Below are 26,145 nucleotides of genomic sequence, written 5' to 3'. Positions count from 1 at the left end.
GATATTTACAACTGAAGTTGCTGTACTATGGAATGAGGTTTTTCTACCCCTTCACAGCTGATTTTGGGAGTATGTTGTGCCTCATGTCTTCATGCAGTATTTAGAAGAAATCTTTTCTTTGCACACAGTACTTCTTTACTGTATCTGTGAAGGGCAAGAGTAAAGAATTTATTTTTATTGACAACAAACATGAAATTTTCACGCAGTCACAAATTACAACTGAATAGTAGTCAGTTTCCTTCCCAAATATAACGCATGCATTTTAGCTCATTTTGACCTTGCCAAACCTCTAAATTTAATGATTATGCCATAAAGAAACAAATTTAACGTATTTTAAGAGCACAAAAATAAAGCTCAAGTGAGTACACCTTGAATTTGTATTTTGCCTATAATAATTCATACAAAATAATACAAATGAAATTAATGAAAAACATGTGAAATCAAGTTTAAGCAATTTGTTCAGTTGAGAATTAGGCTCATTATATGTTGATATACTGGGCACTGTAATGACATTGATATGAAAACTTGTTATATAATCTCAGAAATTAAACAATAATAAGTCTTCATCGAGTTCAGGGTGTAAAAATAATTTATTAGCTTTTGCTCATTAAAAAATTGGCTACTATTCTTGATTTTTTTTTAAAACAGCAGCAAATAGTCAAAAAGGTGACAACTGAAAAGTGTTCAATAAAAAGTAAGGCAAGCAGAGTGTAAATCTGTCCTTTAAAAAAATCAGTGCGCAGCACTACAGAGGCAAGGGTAGCAGAAAAAAATAATTAAGAATTTAGTAAAACATGACAATCATCCGATTACTCCTATTCTGTCTCATCAGTTTACCAAGGAAGCATCATTAAAGCAGTATGCAAGTAACCTTTTTTTTTCCAAAACCATCAAGAGTTAATGAAGATTTCAAAGCATCCCTTTGGGGGGGTGTGTGAAGCATGCCATAGGGATAGTAATTTTATATTCTATTGTTTTCAGTTTGCAAAACATCATAAAATACTGAAACCAAAAGCCTGCAAGACAACAAGCCTTGGGTCTACTGTTTTTGATCAGTGATCCGCTGCAAGCAGAGTTTCATGTAGGAATTTTTATTGCGTATTTCTATCACTGCATCTCTGACAAGCTCAATGAACATTTGAGGCCAGAGCTTCTGCAACGACTCATTTTTCATATTGATGTCAGCTGCTTCTTTCACTAAGTTCTCAACGTACGTCTGGCAAAATGTTTTTCTTTCCTTCATTTCCTGCATGGGAGAACCATTACACATTGTGTTAGACAAAGGAAGAAAATGCTAAACAAGACCAAACCCAAAAAACAACCACAAATATGTACTGAATCAAAGTACAATTAGCAGGCAAAGAGACCACTGCATGCTTTTTCCTGGTGGTTTTAAGATGCATGGCTCAGGGTCTAAGTCAAGCTTTTTCTGTGTGGCCAAAGATTCTTACTATACTCCTAATATTCATATTATGTTTAGTAATGTATCTGAAATCCATGTTCAAGCAGTCATGTAACTATTCTAACAGCATTATGATTTTTTTTTTTCCTTCTGGTAGAGCAGTGGAAATTTACGGAAATTAAGCACCATACTATTTTCCTTCCTTCTTTCACTTCCCTTTCCAGCTTTTCATGGCTACAGCACAAGAGTTAGAAACTATGTGTGAATCTATATGCCTTAACAAGAACTAAGCATATTCTCACAGGAAAAATACATCTGCATGCATCCTTTCCACTGGTTCCCTGATGGACTCCAAGTGCATGGTTCCCAACATGTACTACATTAGCTACTGAAGCAACCCCAATCTCTAAAAAAAATAACAGAAAAAGTATTGCACTTTATGCAGCTACTAGCTCTGCATTTCAGTCACTCAAATTGTATTAATCCCTCTTTCTATAGAGTTTCTATGAAATACCATAATAAGCTTTGAACAATAGGTTAGACTGGTGCTAAATAGCTAACTAGGCTGATTTATGGCACTGTTAAAACGTTAGGTCATGCTTCAGAACATTAAAACAAAAGTTTTCTTAAATAAGTGATAAAGCAGAGAAAATACTTCCCAGTTGTTCCATCAACTTATTCAATCATATTTATTTTGTTAGTTTACTGCTGATGGGGAACTGGAATCAGTTTTGCCTATCTTACTCCTTTCTTGTGACATCCTGTAATATCTCTGCTGCCACATACAACATCATGCTGTAACAAAGGACAAGGTATGAAATGCTGCACGGGGGAAATAAATGCATATATTTAATGGACTGTAAAAATACCAAGCTTATTTTACTATATTTCTTGTTCCATGGTAAAGGACAAGAGGAATGCCCCACTGAATCAATGCCAATCACAGTTTTAAGAGCTATTATCACAGCTTTTGAAACAAAAATTTTTCTTTATTGAATCTCTCCATACATGCAGTCACTGTTTCTTCTGCTATGGATCTGAGATAACGAAACCACAACGCAGTAACTGCACTCAGTGTTTAATGAACTTGAATGTAATTTCTTGCACTGGAGGATTTACGTATTTTCCACATAATTAATAAGGGGAGAGCATATATGGGAGGACAAACTGGGGAAGCCAGAACTCATGATGAAAGTATTTTGCAGTAACATACTTACCTCAAGCTTTTCCAGATATAATTCCTTTGTTGTATAATTCAGCGCTGCTCGAGTTGTGCTTTCCCCTCCATTTCTTCTGTAATCACTACCTTCCTCACTCACAATTCCAGATTTCTTTGCCTTTCCCTCCAGCAGATAATGGAATTGCTTCCTCCTGTGAAATTTTAATAAACAGATTTACAGTTTAAACTATTGGAAACTTTTTATTGCAGAGCAGATGTTTCTAGTGATTTTTTTTATTCTCTCCCTTTGAACATGTACTTTGAGCTTTCAAGGTTATTGCATCTTCCAGTTACTCAAAATACGTATTACTCTAGATATTCCTCCTTTAATTTGCTTCTATACAATTCACTTTTTCACCTATATCATAGATCATCCCCTAAGGAAGATGTCTTGCAGCTTAAACTGCTATCAAGTATGTATCTATAGAAGATTAAAAACAGGTTTTTTTTAAGCACCCTTTTTTTCTTGCAGCACCAACTCTTAAATCTGTTCACTAATACCCACTAAAAAGTTAAGTGTTCATTGTAAAAGTCCATAGATCTTCACCAATACCAGTACAACTGGAAAAATAAACAAGCAGTACATTTGTGGGCACCTGCTTTTTAATCTTACTCTGCAAACTTCATACAGCTTCTGTGAAAACCTCTGGCTACACGAATCAGAAGATGCTAATATTTCTGCAATAAGCAGAGAATATAACTTCTGTTAGATGTTACTTGTGACATTCTTATCCTTTTACCCAGAAAGAATTTATCACAACATGAATGAAACACTATGTCCTGGACAAATCCCAGCTCCATTCCCTGTATTACCTAGATTCTCCAAATAACGAAAGCACACGATAAGGTGGCAGCTCAGAAGATGCTACATATGCCAGAATGCCAAAGAGTCTTTCTGCTACTACAAGATCATTTTCAGTGACCTGTGAGGGAAGGGGGAGAAAAGAGAAAACAATTAAGGCTCAAAATTGGCACATTTATATTATATATGTACATTGAGAATTAACTGAACTTTGTTATACACAACACTGTGTATGGATCTGTTACAAGCAGATCTTCAAAACGTAGACTTACTTTTATTGGCTCTTTAAATGTACTCTAAAAGAACCCAAACAAGGTACTTGTCCTTATGTCCTGTAATTCTAGAACCTTTAATGTAGACACAGCTGCCACCCTGTGCTTCATGACAGCCTTAATGGAATTTTATAATAATTCCTTATATTAACTATCTGAAGGGCCAGACATACTAATTCTGCTCTATACTGCATGCACTTACAGAAGGTCTTCTGGAAAACTCCTGATCAAATTATGTTGGAGAAATGAAAAGGTTCTAGGTACTCACATGTGAAAAGGATAATTTACAGTCTCTCTTACTTTGACAGCATCATAGAGAATGCTTTATAGAGAGACCTTAGAGAAGGTCTTAAGAGAAGAAGAAACAGAAGAAAAAGGTTGCTCTCTGCATTTTTCAGCACCACCCTCCCCCCCAAAAAAGTGTTCATCCATTATACTTCTCTAAATATCATACAAAATATTGCGTTAACATTTAGTTACAGATGTCTCTTTAAACTGATTTTCAACAGTTAAAAAATTTTCAGTATTAAATTTACACATTTCAATTTTGTATAAAGAAGGTGGAAGGGGTTTATTTTTTGGTGGTTATTGTTACTGTTTTTCGTTTGTCTGGACTTGTAATCTTTAGAGACCATGGCCTGCATTTCTCCTGCCCTGATGACCAGACCATGAACTGACTTCAGCTGCCAAGAGTTTGCTGGCAGAGTTTCTAGGCTCCTAGCTTTCCAGTAAGTGCAGAGAAATCTTTATGAATATCTAAATCTGACCTGGGTAACACAGGGCAATGAAATACACTCAGTGACTTCTTAATCTTCTGGATCAAATTTAATTGTCGTTTATCTTATATTTTTAAACTGCAAAACATTATTAAACAAACTTTAATAGTCACAATATTTACTAAGTATTTCCAGACAATATTTGTGTTCTGTATCATTCAAATGTGTTAATAAAATAAAATTTTTATCCAAATTAACATAATTTTATTATATTCTTATTTAATGTTTATAGACTATACAATTTACCCTTGCCTAAAGTATACTGCAACAGCAGAATGCAGGAAGAAACTCACTAGAGTAAACATAGGTTAGAAAATCATAAATGTAAAGTTAATTCCATTTTTAATGCGTTTAGATTTGCTCATTTTCACTTAAATTAGTCTTGGTAGCCTAAGATAGATTAGCCTTGGTAACCTTGCTAAACACTGCTACCAGAAGTGAGGTCTCAAACAAAGAGTAGAAAAGGCAACTAGAGAAACAAAGACTACTGTGAGCAGAAATATCTGCTGGATAAATAAGTTATTTAAATTTCTTTACTTAAAAGATGCTTAAGGACCAGGTCAGAGACAGCAGCACTAAATACACTCTCTAGTTCACAGAAACTAATGTTCTCTCTCTTACTCCCATTAATTGGTTGCTCCATTAATCACAAAAAAGACTATAATGGTAATACCAGAAAAATGCAAGTCTGTTATGCCTCCTTCTTGCCAAGCAGAGAAAACAGGCACCAGTTCAGTACACGTGATGTAAATAAAGAATTATGTAAAGTTTAGTAACTTCAAATCTTGACATCTCTTAATTAAGCTGTTATTACTAACACTGGGAAAAACGTCAAACAGTGCATCTCAATGAAGAGAATTGGCTTCTTCACAGTAAATATAATGATTTGACAAGGGAACAAAATAATTGTTAAGGAGAGAATAACATTCAGCATCTAGTCTGGATCATCCCTGGAATGGAAGGACAGGATGGGAAGAAAGAAAGTTTCCTTTTACAATTTTAAAAGTGCTGGAGTTATGCAATTTAGTTAATTCAATTAGTATATATTGCTTTTACTTCCTGATTATATGTACTTCAGAGCCAGCAACACAATAGTCTTCACCAACGCTGCACAGAAATGATAATCAGAACAGCAGCATATGCACATTTCCTTTTCTGTCATCTGAAACTATTCTTTAGGGCTGACTTAATGTTCAAGAGCACACTTCAGGGGGTTGTATCCTTCACACTGAAACTGGATTTTCTATTACTGATTTTAAAATAAAAGGTAATATATTATCTGCAAAGCTGAATACCATGATTTCTGCTGTAGAGTAATGAAAAACAGTGATCTGAGCTCTATCTCTTATGCTTAGCTATGATACTCCTCAAATTACTAATGACACCAGGAGAAAAATTCTGTGTGCACATCTTCATATAGTATGGTCTGGCTGAAAAAGCTTAAGGACAAACATGTTCTTCAGGCATATGTATTTAAGATTTGATAAGTGTCCTACATAAAAAGCATGCTACGCCACATGTAAATCCATTTACTAAGTTCATCACCAAACACTATAAAATCAAAGATTGAATCTGCTGACCTCGAGATCATAACAAAAAAGTCTACTTAAAGAATTGTGTTATATTCTTTTTTTCCTTTCTTTCTTCATGAAGACCAAACTGGTAAGATTTAGATTAAAACAAAATAGAAGATAAATCATAGCTGTTCATTTTGAAAATATGATGCAGTAAAAAAATAAACTTTAAGCCCATGTTCAGCTTGATTTTTTTTAAAAAGACAAGTCACTTTGATGGACATTTTTTGTAAAGTACTAATTCAAGACAATTTTAAAGTTCTCATGGGATCATTGACTATAACTTTTCTTTTTTTTCTTTTCATGATCCTGAGCTTCCATATGTCTTCATTCTTCATCTTTTTCTTCCTCCTTTCTCTGACAGTTAAGTCAGGTAAGCTCTTTAACCCTCTCCTGCTCTTCTGTGAAACTGCTGCATGTTTTACCAAACTAAAACCAAGTAAACCACAACATTCATCCTATGGTTTTATCAAATAACAATTAACACAAAACATATGTTGATGATAACCAAATTAAAATACCAGATCTAATGCTAACACTATGCATTATTTTTGCTCTTATTAACTTCCATAACACGTCTTAAACTTATTTGGTATTTACAATCTAATGCATATTCAAATATTGTGATAGATAATAAATATTCTTACTTGCTTTATGATCAAAGCCCAAGTATTAAAAAAAACCCAACATTTTCTAAAACAACCATTTTAAATGCATGAATACATTTACTTTCCATTGAGGTAATGGGGAATAAATAGTACAAAGAATAGCAATATTAGTGTCCTAACTTTCTACTTATTTAAACATAAAACATACACTCAGCAAACAAACACACACTAACGATTTTGTACATAGGAAGCAGAAGAAAAAAATCCGTTTGTCAGACTTTTTCATGTAACAGGCTTAAAATAAATGCTATTTTAGCTATATTTTGTAACATTGACAAATATAAACAATCATAAAGTGTACATTACTAAGTAAGCTGCCAACCACACATTTTTGCACAATTATTCACTGTGATCCTTTTGAACACCATAAAGAAGTGCTTCTTGAAATCAAGTTATATTGTGCTTGATTTTTTAATTTTTATTTTTTAAGTACACATGCAGAAATAAAAATAAAGTCATCTCTTCAGGCAAATCCCAGCCACTCAGGTATAGATTTGGACTGTCATTTGCAACTGCAAACATCTGAGACAAAACAACATTTTAATGGCAACTGAGAATCTCATTAACTTTGTTATTTGTAACATGGAGCAGTTGGACTTAAAGGCACAGCCAAATAAATTATATGGTGAAGTCTACTTAAAATTTGTTTGTCCCTAGTATTGAAAGGACACCAACAGGTTTCTGCTCATTTTCTTAGCAACATCTGCTTTTTAAAAGACAACAGTAATTTATCTTGTAAGACTAACAGTAAGAAGGAAGCAACACTGTCCTACCTTTATTCCATTTATCTGCTGTAGATTAAAATGGTTCAGTCTAAACAGAACATAGTATTTCCACAAAGTAAAGTTGACAACCGGATTTCCCTGACGATCAACTGTCAGCTGTTCAATGTGATGCATCTGGGCTAGTGCGTTGAACTGCTGCAGTGCCACAAGATTTGTCTCCTTAAACTTCAGGTGCTTAAGAAAAACAAACCACAATAAATGAAATAAGGAAACAATGAAGAGGAAACAATTATTCCTTGTTTGTGACACTCAGTTTTCAAACTCTTCAGGGCTGATGAAGCAAAAAGCTTACTTCATTTGAGGTCTCGGTGGCAAAACACAATGTATCAACCAACTGCTGGATTACATATTTGAAAATGTGACCATTACAATCCCCTAAGCAATTTAGAAACATTTTAGTAACAGCATCAATATTTTCTGTGTTACAAAAAGTAGTGATACTACACAAAATGTTTATTTTAAACCTGCAAGGTAAGCAACTATAACATCAACATATAAAAATAAGTAAAATGTTGTTAAATATCCTGCTTTTTTGGCCAGAGCAGGCTGGCATACCCTGTTGTTTCTCTGAACCATGCCCCAGGCTAGTGCTGCCAAGGGCATGGTCTGTTTGGCTACACAGTAGCATTACGGAGGGAAAGAAAAAAAAATGATGGTAAAGATAGTAATTTAGCTGAGATTCTGCTATCTTCTACAAATGTTTCCCACCATACTGAAACAATTGTGCCACTGAGATAAATAAATTGGTCTTAAGTCCCCCACAACTGTATTTGTCTCAATTAAACCATGAAACTCTGTTATACTCAAAACCTTAAAAAGACGCAGCGAGCTCAAGAAGTTTATCATCTGAGTAACCACTTACTTCGGTCATCACTATTTCACTATTTGCTTCAAAATTACTTATTTACATGTCCAAGGCAAAAAACCCAACAATGTTCAGTATTAAAAGGACATTTTGCTTCATCAGGAATTGAGGAATTTCAAAAGCTGTACTGATTTCACTAGCTATTCCCTTTGAATTTTACCTCTCTTTTTATCCTATCAGCTATTTGATCTCTGAACTCACAACACAAATGAGTGTTTCCTGATATCACAGATCAACAATAGTACTGTAGAATAGCAATACAGTATTTACACATTGGTTTTGCAATTTAAAAAGAATGAGCTAAATGAAAGGAATTAAGAAAAATAAGCCAGTCTAAAAAGAAAGCACTATCCTATAGGAGAATCTAAATGAAAGTATTGATTTTTTACAAGTATCAAGTTAAAGTTACCATTATAGGGTAACACCAAGCAGATACATAATTCACAAATGTCTATTCACATGAAAACACTCAAGGGTGACTATGGCACATTAAGGTTTTAATCGACAACACATACTCCATAGCTGTTCACACAGTTGAGATCCAAGGCATTCTTACCACAAAATTAGGAAATTTTATCTTCAGTTTTGTTAACACTCGAACAATTTCATCAAATTCTATGAACACAAAGGAGATTGTGACAATAGTCCCAGCTGTTTGAACACTCCAGTTTCTATCCAGGCACTCCAGTGCTCCAGCACCATACAAGCAAAGAGTGTCTCCTTCCACTTCCACTAAATGAGACTCAAGAACAGACAGGCCTTGTACTGCACTGCTCAGTATGGTATCAAGAGACCTGTAGGGAGAATAAAAACACAGTGATATGAGATTATTTTGTGATACTACCATCATTCTGTTGAATATTAGTCCTTTCTGTTACCCAAACCTGGTTGTCAAATGAGACTGCATTTCTCAGCATTAATTCATTTGCAGTACTCAATCTGGTTCAAAAACTTTAAGGGCTGAAAAATCCTTTTTCCATCAGGTAACACTGCAAAAGTTCTACTTTTTTGGCAGAAGGGCTTTGGGTATATTTGAGTTGGACAGTGAGGTGGAGGTCTAGGGGTGTGGAAGAATTTAAATAAAGAACTCACTCATATTTAATAATCTGCTTAATAAATTTAACTAAGTACTAACTTAACATATTTTGTGTTGCTTTAGATATCTAAAAGCAATTTCAAACAATGTATTTATTCAAACAAAGCCACCTTCACATTTTGTTTGCTATATGAAGTGTAAAAGTTATTATATGATTAATCACTCTAAGAACAGACAGTTCATAAAATAAGAAATTTTTTTAATTGTATCAGGAATAAGACTAAGTGAAATAATTGTTGTTGCTGAAACATCACAGGTATGCAAGCAGTCCAGTAAGAGCTGCTGCTGTTCAAACTAAGAACACAAATTCAACACACAGATTATGAAACCTCCTGATATACACCAAGAAGTTACAAATGTTCGTCTTGCTCACACATCCTCATTCTGTTCATTTCAGATGAAGGCAACCGTCTAAGCTCTCATGGAAATTAATAGCCTAAGGAAGGCTCAAGAATTCATGCTGAATATTCCTTTCAAACATCAAGTCCTCCTTTAATTAGCAGAATCACAATGTGATTTAGCTTGCACTTCTTTAGTCAAGGAGTTACTGTTATAGTACTTACATAATATATATTACTTATTGCTACTGGCCAACAGTGTAATCACAAAATAAAACACCTTTTTCAGGATTGATCTGGATATATTACTTTTGATAATGAAATACAGTGTGATCTCAGAGGTGAGAAGTAGTAACCTGGAATATAAGACATGAACAACCAGCGTTTCCCAATAAAATACCTGCTTTCTTCAGGAAACACATATGCAGCACTGCCATTGATCTGACAGGGCTCATTATCTTTATCTTGGTTTAAAGAAGCCACAAGAGCTACTCGATTCTGCTGTATCTCCCACTGACGAGCAATATTAGAAATCGTTAATCGCTTCTTTTCCTAAAACAAGATGTAAAAATCACAAGTTATGACACACTTATTTTTCTGAAAGAAATGTGCTACTTAATCAAAACCCTTTACATGTTATAAATTGAAGAAATTATAGTACTGGTTGGTAGCTATGCATGAAAACCAATGCATCATTCTAGTGTTCTTTTGTACAACTGCCAGCCACCCCTGATTTCACAAAATAACAGAAAAAAGAAAAGTAACGTAATAAATCCACAAATTGTGAAAGGATGAAGTTAATCTATTTAGTTTGGATAACCACAGAAGTTTCATTTTGACAGTCTGCAGCTGCTTGTAATAGTTCTCCCACAAAACAGGGCAGACTGTACTTTCCTCCAGGCTGATAGAGTGACTCCAGCACTTGTGCTGAGGCAACTGTGTAACTGCTCTAAGTCTTGGCAGTAACTGCAACATACTCTGCAAGGGAGAAAGTTATCTTCTGAAAAAAGGAAAAAGTGAATTTTATAAAAACTGAAAATTAAATTACCTTCATGCTAAACACCAGGACTTCAACAGATGTAAGTTCAAATATTTTGCAATGGTTTTTTAAAGCAGTTTTTTTATGTTTTACACAGGTCTGGACAATAAACCAGTATTTCAAAAGTCTGTTAAGTACTTGTTCTGGTACAGCCATGCAAAGACTGTCAATTACATACAATTCTATATACAGGTGACTGTTCTACTGTATAGGTAGATATGATTTAATATTTCCACTTTGGCATACTTCAAAAGGTTGAATAACAAGTAGCTTTGCAGGAGCTCTGACCTAGAAGCTGAACTTTCATCAATTGAAAACTGCACAACCTAAATAACAAAGGGTAAATACGTTGTTTGTTTCACTTAATTTAGTTTTTCTGAAACAGATATAGTTCTCTGGAGGCAGCCATCTCACTGTTACACTACTCCCAGTGAAACCCAAGCAGTGGCTTAGAATTTCTGAGAGATAAATATTATAGAACAGCTTCATATAAAAATCAATTAACACCCAGAAAACATGGAAAAAAGAGTCAACAATTTATTGGTTTATAACATCATACTCTAAATTGATACTGCTATAGAAATGTAGCATTCAAGCCCATATAAAGTAACAACCTTAATTTAAAGCTTCCCACTCTTAGGAAGTATTTAAAAACTGTGACGTTGTAAGAATGCTTTAATTTGTCTCATACTTCAAATGGAGGAGGGAAAAGTGCAAACCTGAATTTGCCTTGTATAGTATAAACAACAGTTCACAGGCAGCCTTGTGCATTTGTCATTAATTTTACCCATAAACACAGGGGCAGGATAAAAGTTGCATACTCTTCAGTTGTACTAATTAATATTCTACTTCAATGGTATGAAATGTTTGATTTAAACATCAAGTACTTTTTAGCTTCAAGTTGCAATCATCTCAAATTTGGTCTCAAAGGACAAGGTAAATCCCTGTTAAAAAATCTCCTTTGAGTCTAAGCTAACCACCTTTATCGGTTTCTCACCAGCTTTAAAAGCCAGTTTAATATTGCAATTTTAAACAATTATATTGTTCCCATCTCTGTTTTGTTCAGGCTGATTAAGATACAAGAAAACAACACAATATTGATTAGGATTTAGAAGGCTGTACCAAAAATCCTGAAGGTCAGAAAGGCTTTATTTGTTTTCAAATTGAACATTTACATTTCTGTTTTAAGAGAGGCGATGGCTGGGAAGAAAACTCAAGACAAACCACAAAGTTTTATTACAGCCCCTTCATTTTACAATAAGCAAATTTTAGGAAAGTGAAGATTCTGCTAGCAGTATCTATTTCTTGTTCCAGTAAACATTAAGTTCAGCCTCTGCTGGAAAGTAATTATGTTCTCTGTACGTTTTAAAGTACATCTTGAACTTTCCCAGAGGAGTGGGTTTTAAGCAATAAAAAAATAGTCTGGAAAAAGACAGATGAAGTGACTCTGCTCTTAAGGTAGACAAGTATCAGCAAGGGAAAAAGAAAAGATTACATTGCTGGAATTAACTTGCTTGATGCAGTCAATACAAGAAAACAGCAACTGTTTGCTACTGAATGTTTGTAATTTCATGTATACTGCATATAGTTAAAGGAAGTTTCGACAAAAGTGACAATAAAACTGCAGAATGATTCACTAATTACTTCCCTCAGTTTTGTTTGTGAAGAAAATACTATAGTTTACAACTTCTTTCACTGTACATTTTATTATTAGATTTCTTCCTTTAAACTAAAATGTGTGATGAGCAGAAAAAGAAATCAGAATCACAACAATAACATATTTACAAAGGAAAGAAAAAAATAATCATGCCAAAGACATTGGCATTTAGCTCTTATGCCACTTAATTATTTGAAGATATGAAAGAAACCTCAATTAGATTATAAAACCTACAATTTAATGTTGAAGTCTGAATAACAATGACATTACACTTTTTTTTTTTTTTCTTCTAAGGCAGGTTTCCACTACCAAAATGCACACAGAAACCTAAGCCATCAAGACAAACAAATCCTCTGCTACAGGGAAATGTTACATCAATGGTTAAAAGCATGAACTACAAATAAACACTTTTAATAAACACCTACTTCTTTTCCAGTCCAGAGACAGTTAGCTTTTCAACAGCATAAAACATAACTATGTGTTAATATTATTTACTAGTTTCCCATTTCTATATGTTACTAAGAACTGGCACCAAAACTCTAAAGAGATTTTAAATACATCGCTATCTTAAAGGAAAAAAAAGCCCCAAACAATCCACACACAAAAACGCCCACAACACTGCTTAAAAAAAAAAAAAAAAAAAAAAGAGTATCTTTTGTTATATTAGGCCTTTTGTTTTAAACAAAAAATCAAAATACACATTATACAAACATACCTAAGTCAAAATACACTTAGGCACCAGACCTGGAAATAATTTTTTCCCCCATTCATATATTTAGATTCTTGGGATTTTTTAAATGTACTTAAAACATCTTTTAATATACTGTCAATATTTGGTTTGTGTCTTGTTTTCAGTTACATACATTTGCCACACTTCTTACAGCCTCCTGCAACCACTTGCAGTTAAATCCCCTTAATGAAATACAATTTTTACCTAGGCAACTTAACAATATGGATACCTGAACATTTTTTTGTTTGTTTCTCTACTAAATTGAAAAAGCTTTTTGTATAGCCATTACTGGATGACAAGGAGTTTTAGGCATTTCTTTTTTTCTCCAAAGGAAAAGGTCTTGTTTTGGAGACAAATGGCAATACTCATGCAACAAATGGAATGCAGATACTTTTAGATCCTTGAACTTTGGTCTCCTATTAGCAACACAGGACATTTAGTCACCAGCCCCACAAGAGCATTCTGGAGTGCATCTCAGTCTCCCCTGTTAGAGCTATTCCATCTCATGTATATAAGCATTAACTAGGCCAGGTGGTCTGATACATAAGCATTCTTCTGAAAAAGAAGACAGCTGCAGGCTGGCTGCTGCTCTGATGGCTACTTAGCTTTTGCTACAAAAAGGAAGAACTGCAACAGGAAAGAACCAAGAAAAAGCTACTTCCAAATGCCCTGCATGGCAGCAGCTGGAGCACTCACCTGAAACGGGGGAGACCAAGTTCAAGGAATTTGAAATCACTTTACTCTGGTTTTAGTTTTATCTCTGGATTTCTGAAAATGAAGCTTGCCTTCCTTTTACATGTGTCACAGTCATGCATTTGAACTGGGGGTTTTTGCTAACGTATAACTTGCATAGTAGACTGTGGAGAGTTTCAGCTGAGGAGTGCACTGCTTAGGCTGTAAAAAAAGTTTACAGAGATTGAGCTGTATTGGGATAGGTAATAACTACAGCAAAAACTATTAGGATATAGAATATTGCTGAAAACTGGTATGCAGTAGGCTTAGAACAGCCATAGAAAATACCTTAAGCAGGGCCTGTTTATGGCTTTCACGCTTCCTTTCTTCCTCTTTCTTTGCTGCAACAGATGCCATACGTCTTTCTTCTTCCTGGATGGAAAAAAGGAAAAAGCACCTCATAACAGGAGAAACTAATCAGGTTCTGAAAAGTATTACTGATAAGTTAATAGATTTTTGTGTTAGTATTTGAAAAGCAAGTTTAAGTTTTTATACAATTGTGGGATTTTTAACATTTTAATGCTTCTAAACATTATTTAAAGCAATACTGTTCATTATAAATAAATACAGAAGATACGCATCTACTCAGATGGAAATACTGAAGATGAAGCTATTTAAAACCAGTATTTGTGAAGGTCTTTGAAAAAGCATCAGGCATATGGTGAGCATGACAGTAAAAAAAACCATTTTAAAATACAACGGTGCATTCTATCTTTGCAGTAGTTTTTGCAATCAGGAAGATTTCCTTGCAAAAAAAAGAGAGTAAATGAGCTAATTCTATTTATGCTCAAATAATAATGAATAATAATGAATTTTATCACTATAAACTCTTTCCAGGGGCTTACTTTCCTCAATTAGCAACAGAACTTAAGAGTATTTTCCAAATCAACTGTAGCACATCATTTTTTCACCAATATTATCACCTATTCAAGAAACTTCCAAAATAAAGTAATTGAGCATCTTCACTTAGATTGCTTTCGTTATTTAGGAATCAATTTTCCTAGTACAGCAATTAATACTGCAGCAGACCCATGTTAGGTTGAATGCTCCCTGTTTACAGAAGTCTAAACATTCTCACAGCACAGTATTTTTAGAACATATATTTTCCAAGAAACAAAAGAAACATTCAGTATGAAGTGAAAAGCATAGAGTTCTTCCAACACAAATATTTTGGAAGCATACTTTAACTTATTTTGATTTACTTCACATGTCATTTGGGCATTTCTATTAAAGCATCTTCCCAGAATATACAGAAAGTGTTATGATTTCCTTCAAAATAAAAAGCTCCTGTCCTAACCATTTCACTTTCACTTTCCAGAAAGTTATGCACTAAGAAAATGAACAAACAAAAATGAACAGAAAACATCATAGACATTGAAGACACATACATCAAAATTTCTGTATAAATAAAACATGCTATCTTGAGAGCACTGTAAATCCCTAAGCCCATGGGTGAATGTTGACTGGAAGATAAAACAGGAACGTCACACTTAGCATTGCTATTACATTTTTAAGAAACTCATTTCCAAAGCATGAGAAGTTAGGTTCACATGGCAAACATACCTGTATCTGTGTAAAGCCCACCTGAAGCCCCTTGACCTATAATAGATTTTTACATCAATCTGAAGGGGCATTACACAACAGACTTCCAAATTGTTTCTCTAAGACTTTAACCTAACATGCATATAATAAATAAAAGGAATACCTTCATGCAGATTAAGACATGAGGCTTTGACAAGAGTGCCCCTAACCCAACTGTATGTAGTAACTTCCCTTGAACACTGTTATAAAACAAAGCCCTTAATAACCTTGTCACAGTTCACTTTTACTATCACTCCTCCTCTTTCAGCTCCCGCTCTTTTGAAATTCTACCTCTGTTTTCTTTGTTCTCCCTCAATCAACTGCTATTGTCCAGAACCTACTTTGTTGGTCTTTAAACCAACACTTGGTGGAACAAGAGGAGATGTTTTTCCAAAAGGTCAGAGTGTCAGATCATAACAGAAGGACCTGGATCTCCTCTCGGATATTGAAATTTCCTCAGTTTCTTAGCTCTCCACTTCCCATCTAAAAACGTACTAAGTGGCTAAGAAGCAATCTTCACCAAAAAAACCCTAAAAGCTAAAAGGGAGAGGAATATACTTTCTGAAGAAGCAGCACTTTCTGCAATGAGGTGTTGAGGCTGCAGGTTTCTACTCTGAGTGCGAAGCAACAGCAGCACACAAGGCGACTAAGGCTCATTAAAGCTATTACCACCTTCACAAGAGCCGTCCCCAAGGGTGTGTGCCTTTGGCATGCTGAGCGCTCCCCCTGCTGCTACACGAGCATCACGAGCCACAGACTTTGGCCAAACCTGTCATTATATCATCAGTCTTTCAAATGAGTAACAGTCAGCCAGGCCTGAAAAGGATCCTAAAGAGACTGCAGTGAAAGGCATGTATTCTTCCTCATTGCCTCTTTGCTATCATTCAAACAAGTTATTTTTCAACAGATTATACTATTTAACCCAAAAGAGGAAAAAATGGCTAAGATAGCACACAAAAAATGCACTATTTAATTTTCATAGTATACCTACCTTAAAAATACTCAAATAATTTTACTATAGCTTAGAAACAACTATAGTATACTTGGTATCAACTAATTTGGGTAATGAAAAAAACCAAAAAAGGATATGAAGAATGGCCTGGAATACACGTTTTGACTTTCAAAGCATAAAGAGACTCAATGCAGGAGACAAACCACACAAAATCCAGCTTACTTATACCTGCAGAAGGCAGACTACTTTTTCTTATTAATACTACAAAGGCTGATTTTACACAAGAATGAATTAAGAATGTAGGGATGGACTCTAGTGGAAATAAAGCCAAGGAAAACAAGTACCAAACTTTTGACAAACCGTTCCTTGAGTGATACTTGACAATAAGCTTTATCTTTTTTTTTTTTTACTTTTAGTATTTTGTATATTTTCACAAGACCTGATTTAAGAGAGAGGGTTACAGCCCACAAGAATGTCTCTATCAGTTCTTAAAGTACCTTATTTTCAAGGGAAAGAAAAAAGAAATAAGAGATTCTTCCCTAAAATCACTAGAACATACCACAGTGGTGATAGAATCAAAAGTTAATTCTATTCTGGATACAGCAGTACAAATAGCAAACAATCAAAACCAAATACAGCTCTCTTACTTTAAGCATCCAAAAACCTATAAAACCTCAATGAAAAGCAGCAAAGCTTTACTGTTAAAAAGCCGCAGCTTGTCCTTCAATTTGGGAACGACAGCACATTAAAAATATATGTACACACCCATTATACCTACATGCACATATAGAATATATACACTTAGCAAATATTCTGAGAAAGTTTATTCCTAATAAATATAATAATTTCTTAGCAAGGAATTTGTACACATTTCATTCATATTTTAATATTCAATTGCATCTGCAGACAGCATCTGCTTGCTGTTACGGAAGACTGAAGAAAAAAGGTAAGTCACAACTAAACTGTAAACATGTCTGAAAAGGTCCACTTTTTCAAAAGTTCAAACTACAAAAGGTATTAAAAAAGCTTCAGTTCCCAGAAAAAAAAAAAAGCATTACAGTCTGTGAACCAAACAATGCAAATTACTACAGATGCAACCTGAGCCTGATCTGAGTGTAACACACTTCACATTAGCCTATTTCTTTGAGCCATAAATCAAGGCACATGACCTCCCAATTAAGGCAGACTAAAGGTGTCACTGTTACAGTTACTGAAGGTTAATATTGGTGACACACAATAATCTGTCTAGCCACTGTCACTCAGCCTCCTCCCAACTCTTTAAGCCTCTAGATTGATCCAAAGTTTGAGAATATAAAAGGTTTCCACTGAGTTGTTTTAGATACAAAATAATTTATCTCTTCGTGTAGACAGTGAGTGTTTACAGTCCTACAGTAAAACTTGTAACAGGTGACCAGCCTCCACTGATTTCAGCACCATGAGTCCATGCCTCAATAGTTTAAGAGCTTAAATCTTATATTAAAAAATGGCTTAGGAGTGAGATGGCCTAAGAAAACATCAGCTTCTTCAAGGGGTGGGGTTTAAAAGCTGTCATAATGTGATGCAATCCCTTTAAAAAAAGGTAAGTCTACCCCAACTTAAAAAGATATCAGAACTACAAAGCAAAAGTTTTATTCCAAGTGCAGAGTATTTGATTTTCATGGCAGCTTCTGAATAGTCCCATATGGCAGAGGCAGGTACCACCAAGACTTTTGCTCTAATGTTCCCTTTCTCCAGAAAATCCTATAGAAAAGGCCTGGTACCAAGGAGCATTTGTCTTCTGGAAAATAAATATGAAAAAGTCTCTTAGAAACTTCAGAAAATATCCCTCAGATTTTACTCTGTCTTGAAATAATTTTCTTGTCACAGTGAAGCCAGCTAGTAAAAAAAAAAAAGTTAAACGCAGAAGTAATAATTGTGTAAAACTCAGTCCTAAAGCAGAAGAGTTTCTGAACAGGTTAGTGAAGAATTCCTAGTTAGAAAGAACCAACATCCAGGTCCAACTATCAGTTCTTTACAAGATAAAGCAATGTGTAAGTTCAAATTGTCTGGACTCTTCAGACTAATGAAGAAAAGATCCTATAGATGTAATTGTTTAGGTACACTAATAGAGAAAAAGCACATACACAATACTGTACTTCCATTCCCTCAACAAGTTACATTCACCCTTACAGCTGACAGCAACAGTATGTTGCATTACTAGGCAGAAGAGCTGGATATGGCATTGCCAACTCTCTAATTTTATAATGAATCTCACAATGTTTCTTATTTTTCTTAAGATCTAAGTTTCTTAAGTCATACAATTATCTGGGTAACAGTTTTTATTAGAAAAACATAAAGCAACCTCTACAAAGAGAAAATGTTAAAAACTTTCTCAAGCCTCAAAAACCAGAAGGCAAATAAAAGGAACACAACTCACATTGTTGTTACAAGTAGATTTATGAGAAGCACAACTGGTGAAGCCTAATTTTCTATGGATTTTTTTGTCTTATGGTTGATTCTGTGATGTTTAACAAGGTGTGAACCCAGATTAACTTCTTCCCATGGCTATCCATTTCTAGTAGTTTTTTTTCCCCCAGACAAATCTCATAGGACTAAGAGTTCTACCAGGATGCATCTCCTCTTAAGAAGCTGTGAGGGAGACATTTTCTTTATGTAACTCAAGTTTCTCAAATAATACTACGAAAACGATCTTTAAAAGCAAAGCAATTAGCAAGTATTCAATTCAAATAAGTCAGTATAAATTCAAAAAAGAAAAAAAAAATAAAATCAAACCCATAGAATACCTACGACCAAACATCTATTTAGTACTTTTGGTGCTGGGGGTAAAACTCATTTCCCAAAGCACTTTTTAAATATAATGTTTTATACAAACGTGTTATATTTCAGATTCTAACTGGCTCTGTTTTGTACTCAGCATGGATTGGCTACAGGACAACTAGATAGATGGTAAAGCAGTTGGTACAATTTATAATAAGCTGTTGTACAGAGCAAATGAGCAATTAAATAAGGTATATGTATTAGCACATGATCAAAAAAGATAACACTACAACACTGCTGCTTGCAGAGCATATTATATGTATTATTTTACTGTTGGATAGATTTTTCTTGGAACAAGGTCATGCTTACACATCACTTCTGAGTAGAAGCATGGCTATTCCAATATTAAAATAGCTGACTTAATGGTAAGGCCCTCAGTGATTGCCCTTCATCCTCTACCTTACAGTAAATGTTCAGGAGTCTGTAGGAGCCTTAGTTGTCAGCAAGTCCTCTCTTCTTTATCAAGGTTACTTGAACTTGAGTAGCAGAAACAAATGCATGGGGACAGTAGGTTAGGTAAGGAAGGGAGAAATACAGACAGAGACACATCAGGCTTCCTTAGGTAGGCAGACTAAAGAAACCAAGGTTTTTAAATGAAAGACAATACCAACAACTCCAGCTTAGGGTGAACAGCTACTCCTTTGGAAGAAATACGCTGTCCCTTTTCACCTACACAGCAAGCCAGTAAAGATTGTGTTGAGAAAGTTCTAACCAAAAGCTTTGCAGATATTCTCATGTCACAAGGTAATTGATCACACAGTATTTACTAATGATGAGTTTAAGCATTTTAAAATAAACATGTTAAAATGAAGCACAAAAGCACACCCTTACATAATCCTAAACAAATGGAAAAAGGTTAACATTTTAAATATTGTACTGTGTATGCACCACTTGATTCCACACTAACTCAAGGAAAAATGATGGTATTTTCAATATACACATATGCATAGAAAACCCTACATTTTACTTCTGAAGTTAAGGATCTAGTAAATTTGATTAAAACAGGCATTTCTTACTGTGATTCTCTTCATATCTAGCTGTCGGAGCTGCATCATATGATGGAGAACAGTGTGTTTGTACCATGTCTCCTGAGCTATTGGATTGCCATCAAGGGTGATATCTGACAAAGATGAAGAATCAGCAAGGCACAGAATATCCTCAAAACTGTAACCAAAAAAGTTTAAAGTTTTAATGTCATAGAGTAGGAAAAATTTTGAGATGGAAGATTTGATTTCTCAAGGACAGAACATAAATATTTACTTGTACTGAAAAAAAAAACATACTCATCAATATTATGTATGATAAATGAAATTTAAAGTATTTTGAAATACCAACAGCTGCTACTGGTAAACTTCTTAACCTCTTCATACTCGGGTAAGAAAAAAAACAACAAACAGATGCAGAATAAGGAGAACTTGTTAACTATGGCAGTTTAGATTCACCTCAAAACCCCCTAAAACAGGCGACATATAAACTCATATTCCAAAAATCAAGATGCATTTGCCAAAGCCAGCATGAAAACCATGGAAAATACAAGAAAAAAGCCAACTACAAATACCACAGAAAGATCCTGGCTGTTTGCAACATCAATAAATATCAGAAGAAAACTACAAAAAGCATCAATTCTTCAAAACAGATCTGTCAACTGTTCCAAGTTCAGTCTACAAACTAAAAATTTGGCTTTTTAGACATAATCTGATTTGGTTTCCTCACAAAAATAACAGGCCTGTGTAAAATGCATTTAGAGATGTACAGCCTGTATCATGTTCCTTTCGCTGAGGATGGAATGCGAAAAGAAAGCAGCTGACTGATAAATAGCATTTTTAAACAGAGAACTATTTACCTTGATTTAAAAAAGCTGAAGTGTTATTGAAGGAAATAGGACTCCCCAATGCCTTTTAAGAAACTGGTTACAGTATATATAAATATACAACTGTGCACCCATCCTTATGCACTTTGACCTTCAAAAGTCAAGCCTGTGTTGTGAAGTTAAATATAAATTCAAGTGAAAAGTATGAAATGATTTGACTTTGTATTTTTGAGAATGAAGTTTAAAATAAATCTGAAAATTACAAAAGAATCAATGACGATCACACAATAGAAACAGACGATTGCTTTACCATATAAACAAATACTTAATGACATTCTGAAATAAGAGACCACTTCAAGTGGAAAATACTGAATTATTGCAATTTTCAAAATAATCTTATGGTCTTACTGATTGCCTCAACTGGTTATAGTTCTCACTCCTGCTGGGAAGAAAAGTCTTCCTCGACTAATACTTGAAAGGATACCCAGCCTTAAGTATGCTCTGATCTTAGGTATCAGAAATCACACATAGTACAGATATTCATATTAAAGACTATAATTGAATAAAGTGGCACTGCCTTTATCTTTGCTATCACCCAGCTTTCAAAAAAAACATATAATAATCTGCTGAGGACTGATATGCAGCTACAAAGGGCTTCAGATCTGTCACAATACCCTGTTTTACAATCAGATATCCCTGAAAGACTCTATGTATTAGACAAAAACAATTTATTCAGCAACAAAAAGGACTACAGATTAAATATAAAATAGTATCAACAAACAGCAGTTAGCTTCAAGCAGAAAAAAGGTCTGCTTACCCACATAAGCTAACAATAGTAAAGGAAAGGTAACACCTAATAAAAATCTTGAAAAAAACCAACACAATTGGTACATCAGGCAAGTAACTTCGATGCAATATATGAAATGGATGCAGCAGAAAAAAGAGAAAGTGGAAGATTCTACTGCCTTTCTGCTTAGCATACTAAAACATGACAACTGATGGATAATGAACTCTGCACAAATTAAAGTGAAGGCAGGGAAGGTGCTCAGCATATCTGAAGAAGTGTTTTGTACATGTGCTTAAGATGACAGGTTTGATTATAATTTTCTGCTTATTTTTGTGATGCAGTTTCCTCTCCATAGAACAGCTTTCATGACCACATTTTTGGAAGACAAAAAGGCTGACATATAACTTAAAATACATACTCAGTATGCCCTGACTAGATAATAGATCATCTTCCCAAATGACACAGAAGCTACGTTTTGCTTGACAAATATGAAAATTTTTTGGTCTTCAAAATAAGGTTTCAATAATGTAAATATATTACAAGCATTACATATATTTACTCCAAACACTTCCCAGTAAATGTTTAACCAAAGGATGCCTCTGCCATTCCATATGATTCACAGATTTTTAACACAACTAACCTCTTCAGGAAATTACAGAAAAGTTGAAAGTTTGCTAGTGTTTTCACATCCTTCCAATTACACACACTGCTGTGCTTCAGCATGCCAGCACAGCATTCTGCAGCTAAAAAGCTTTATGTTTTTAGTTGTCTATTAGCAGCTCCATTTTAGAGTGAAACAGCATTGCAAAATAGCTCTGTTTTCACACCTTTGTACAGACATTAGAGCTTTAGAAATTCAATGTATTAAGTCTAAAAACATTGTACTGGTCATACTGGTAGGCCAATTCTGAAGCCAAACAAAGCTTTAATGTAATACACTTACCAAACAGACCACATATTTTACAACCAAGCTTCTGTCTGTTTCCGAGCACACAGACAGCTGATAGAGCCAAGTGGGGACCACTCTATGGGAATCAAGACACCACATCTCAATGCTCTCTCTAGCCTCTGCTCACCACAAAAGCCTTTAACCTGCTCATGAAACACAAAGCAGCTGTGGATGATGCTGTTTCAGACTGCCTCCATCACTCTTCAAGTGAAACAACTATTTTCTTCCCAAAAGACCTTCTCCTGCAGCAGTCCCACCAAACTACAACAACCACCTTTCCCTCCCTTCCCTTCTTTATTCCTAGATCAATTTATCTTTGCTAGAATGGTACCTTCAGCAACACAAACACAAGTTGTGAATTTGGGCTAAACTAGTCTGACAGGACTGCATGTTTCAAATAAACTTTCAATAAACTTTCAAATAAGTAAATTTGCATTTTCCCAGGTTTCTAACCATTAAACTATTGATAATAACAAGTATCACCACAGTCAACCTTTAATTCCTTTGTACTGCTTTTGTTCAAGTATTTAACAATTAATTTATAAATTTTCATTCTGTTGAGAGAAAAAATGGTATCTTCTTGGTTTTACTAGGCTAAGAACATTCCTTCTCTCAGGTTTCCAATTCAGAAATAAAAAAAAAAACAACTACATGTCTTTTGACTTGGTGTCCCACTTGCTTCATATGGCTAGACAAGATGCCTTACTAAATGAAAAAGCAAACACTGCTGATATGGACAGCAGTTTAACAGTGAAAATACGTATTTTGTCTCCAAGACTGAAAAATTAACTTCCTTGGTTTCATGTTTTGAAATATGAACACCTCAGTGACATCTTTTCTGAAGAAAAAGTTTCTGTTATCTCTTCGTAGTACCTCACAACAAATTAAAAATGGAATTTCTCCCCCTTCTTTATCACTAGTTCTAGAGATATATATTACCTTCAGCCATCAGGTATGAAAACCTTCAGTTTCTAACTGCTGATTTTTGGGGGGCTTAAGCCAGAAGCAAGACTTCTTTTGTTTCAAATCAGCATCAACTTTCACAGCATTTGGCTTTAGATTATCTTGCCAATACGTCCTTTTTCACTAAAAGCTCTGCAGAGAAGCAGCAGCATTCTGAGTCCTCCTCTGAAGCATGAGGGAAAAGAACATCTGTGATTAAACCTATGACAGATTCTCATGCCTTAAATAGTGACACCTTTTAAAAAGCATTCCCAAATCTTTTACTGAAATAGTAATTCATGTATGTCAGTATGTATCAATTTAACACTTAATCATTTTTGCTGACATACAAAAATAGCAAGCAGCAAAACTCTCCATGGGAGCACTGCCTCAAAAATGCTACATATATTTAACAATCACTAATAAAATGTTTTAATGAACCTGTAACATAAATACATCCAGGGTTTTGCAACATACTTTGTTTTTTTCCATTTACAGGTTTTCTCTATGCAACTATAGATAAATGAATTAGAGTATCTGTGTCAATTAGATTGTCCAAAAGAAAAGTCAGTTGTAAAGACTGTTGCTAGAAAAAACAATTTTTAGAGTTACCATATGGCACAGAGTAAACCCACATAAGTGGCTCAAAACCACACAAAATCATTTTTAAGGGTTGTAGGAATGTTCAGATGTAGCACAGCACTTTAGTACTATGGTTGCATATAACTTCTTCAGTCAGTTCAAACTAATGGTAAATAAAGAGTTAAATTGATGCATCCACCTACCCACATATGTATACAGAACTCACAGAACAGCAGTGTATTTTGTTGGACATTAAGAATTATTTTTATGCCTAATTCCAACTACAAATTAAAACCAAATTATATATTTGCATGAATGTTCTAAATAAGTATTCCTAGCTTACTCAAAAACAAAGACTAGATCTACCAGTAGTTTGATTGAAGCCCCAATAAACAAGTTACATCAATCATGATAAAGTACCAAGAAAAAGTACCAAGAAGCAAGCTGCTGATTACATAAAGTTTGAGAAATCTACTTTAAAAACCTTACAGAACTGTTTTTTCTTCTTTGAACACTGTAAAAATAACAGGAATTTGCATAGAACAACACAAGAAAGGAGTCAAAGCTACATAAGACATATCAAGTATATAAAAAGCTACAGAAATTCCACTGACTGCAGTGATGCTCCCCAATCAGAAGGGAGCCAGCTACTGCAGTCCCTCATTGTTCTTGCCAAGCTAAGATATTTTTCAGAAAAACAGAAACAAAAGGCCTGTTTCAGTTCTGGAAATTATTCAACAGAGTAAAAGTGCCAACACCCTCTCTAGCAGATTAATTAAGGGACCAGCATATTAAAGATTCCTGCAGTTCATCTCTGATTTAATTTTTTGTAATGCTTAATACACATTAGTATTTTAAAAATACTGCATTGGTACTTTTAAGAACTAAGGAACACAGACAAGTAGGTTGGAGCTGTCTGCAAAAGCCATAATGCACATCAAGTTAAAATATTCAAGCACCTATTACAATAAAAGCTCATACTAAGTATAACATCTTACAGAGAAAGCAGATACCACAGGAGCAGCATGATATCTGCAGTAATTAGAACATGAAGCATGCTTCCCCTAACCCACATTAAATTACTTAATTCAAAGGAAAAGGTGGTGATTGAAGGGGGGGGGAACATACTAAAATGAAGATAATTTAGGCACTTAAAAAAAATAAAATAGTGGCACTTCTATAAATGCAGACTGCAAAAATATGTTAATATGAAAAAGCATAGAAGACAAACATTTCTATTTATAACAAAATGCAGTTAGTTACTAGAAACTATAGAAGCCCTGCTTTGAAAGTTGAGATATTCTGCTCCTGTCATCTGGTTTTGAAAGGGAAATAACCACAAGTGTACCTTTCAGACTTTATTAATATATGGACAAGTAAAACACAAGCATGAAATAATCTAATCATCATAGACAGAATCTGACTCAGCAGTTTGTGTAACTCCATAAAAAAAGGTGACTGTATATTAAATTTGAACCTTGTGCAACATTGCTTTAGCAGATATGTAGTTTAACAGTAAAACAACATATTTACTATTTTTTATTTTACTATCACTGTAAACAGTAAGATAATTTTTAATTAAAAGTAAGTTTCTCAGTAGAATGCTCCAAGTACAACTGTATTTACATGCAAAGGGCTTCAAGGATTTTTCTGTTTGAAGTAGAAAACACACAATGGCTTGATTATGCTATCTCATGTTAGGGGGAAAAAAGTATCTGCATTCATAGTGTTTGAATTTACATTTTAATGAAATAGGATCCTTCAAATATA

General features: G+C 34.4%; 1 protein-coding gene across 1 annotated transcript in view; it reads right to left on the bottom strand.

Annotated features, from left to right (window-relative positions):
• Positions 1-791: 791 nt before the first annotated feature.
• LRRC49 (leucine rich repeat containing 49) overlaps positions 792-26,145 on the bottom strand; it is a 39,846-nt gene continuing 14,492 nt past the window's right edge. Inside the window, exons 12-19 of the mRNA XM_009994526.1 lie at positions 20,322-20,469; positions 14,244-14,327; positions 10,198-10,349; positions 8,920-9,157; positions 7,487-7,672; positions 3,435-3,544; positions 2,620-2,773; positions 792-1,246 (exon numbers count right to left, since the gene is read on the bottom strand). Of these exons, the coding sequence (XP_009992828.1) occupies positions 1,040-1,246; positions 2,620-2,773; positions 3,435-3,544; positions 7,487-7,672; positions 8,920-9,157; positions 10,198-10,349; positions 14,244-14,327; positions 20,322-20,469 (1,279 nt within the window). The 3' untranslated portion in view covers positions 792-1,039. The remainder of the gene's footprint in view (positions 1,247-2,619; positions 2,774-3,434; positions 3,545-7,486; positions 7,673-8,919; positions 9,158-10,197; positions 10,350-14,243; positions 14,328-20,321; positions 20,470-26,145) is intronic.

This window comes from Chaetura pelagica, unplaced genomic scaffold (genome assembly GCF_000747805.2).
Source record: "Chaetura pelagica isolate M959 unplaced genomic scaffold, ChaPel_1.0 scaffold222, whole genome shotgun sequence".
Taxonomy (NCBI): Eukaryota; Metazoa; Chordata; class Aves; order Apodiformes; family Apodidae; genus Chaetura; species Chaetura pelagica.
This window is presented reverse-complemented; position numbering and strand designations above follow the sequence as displayed.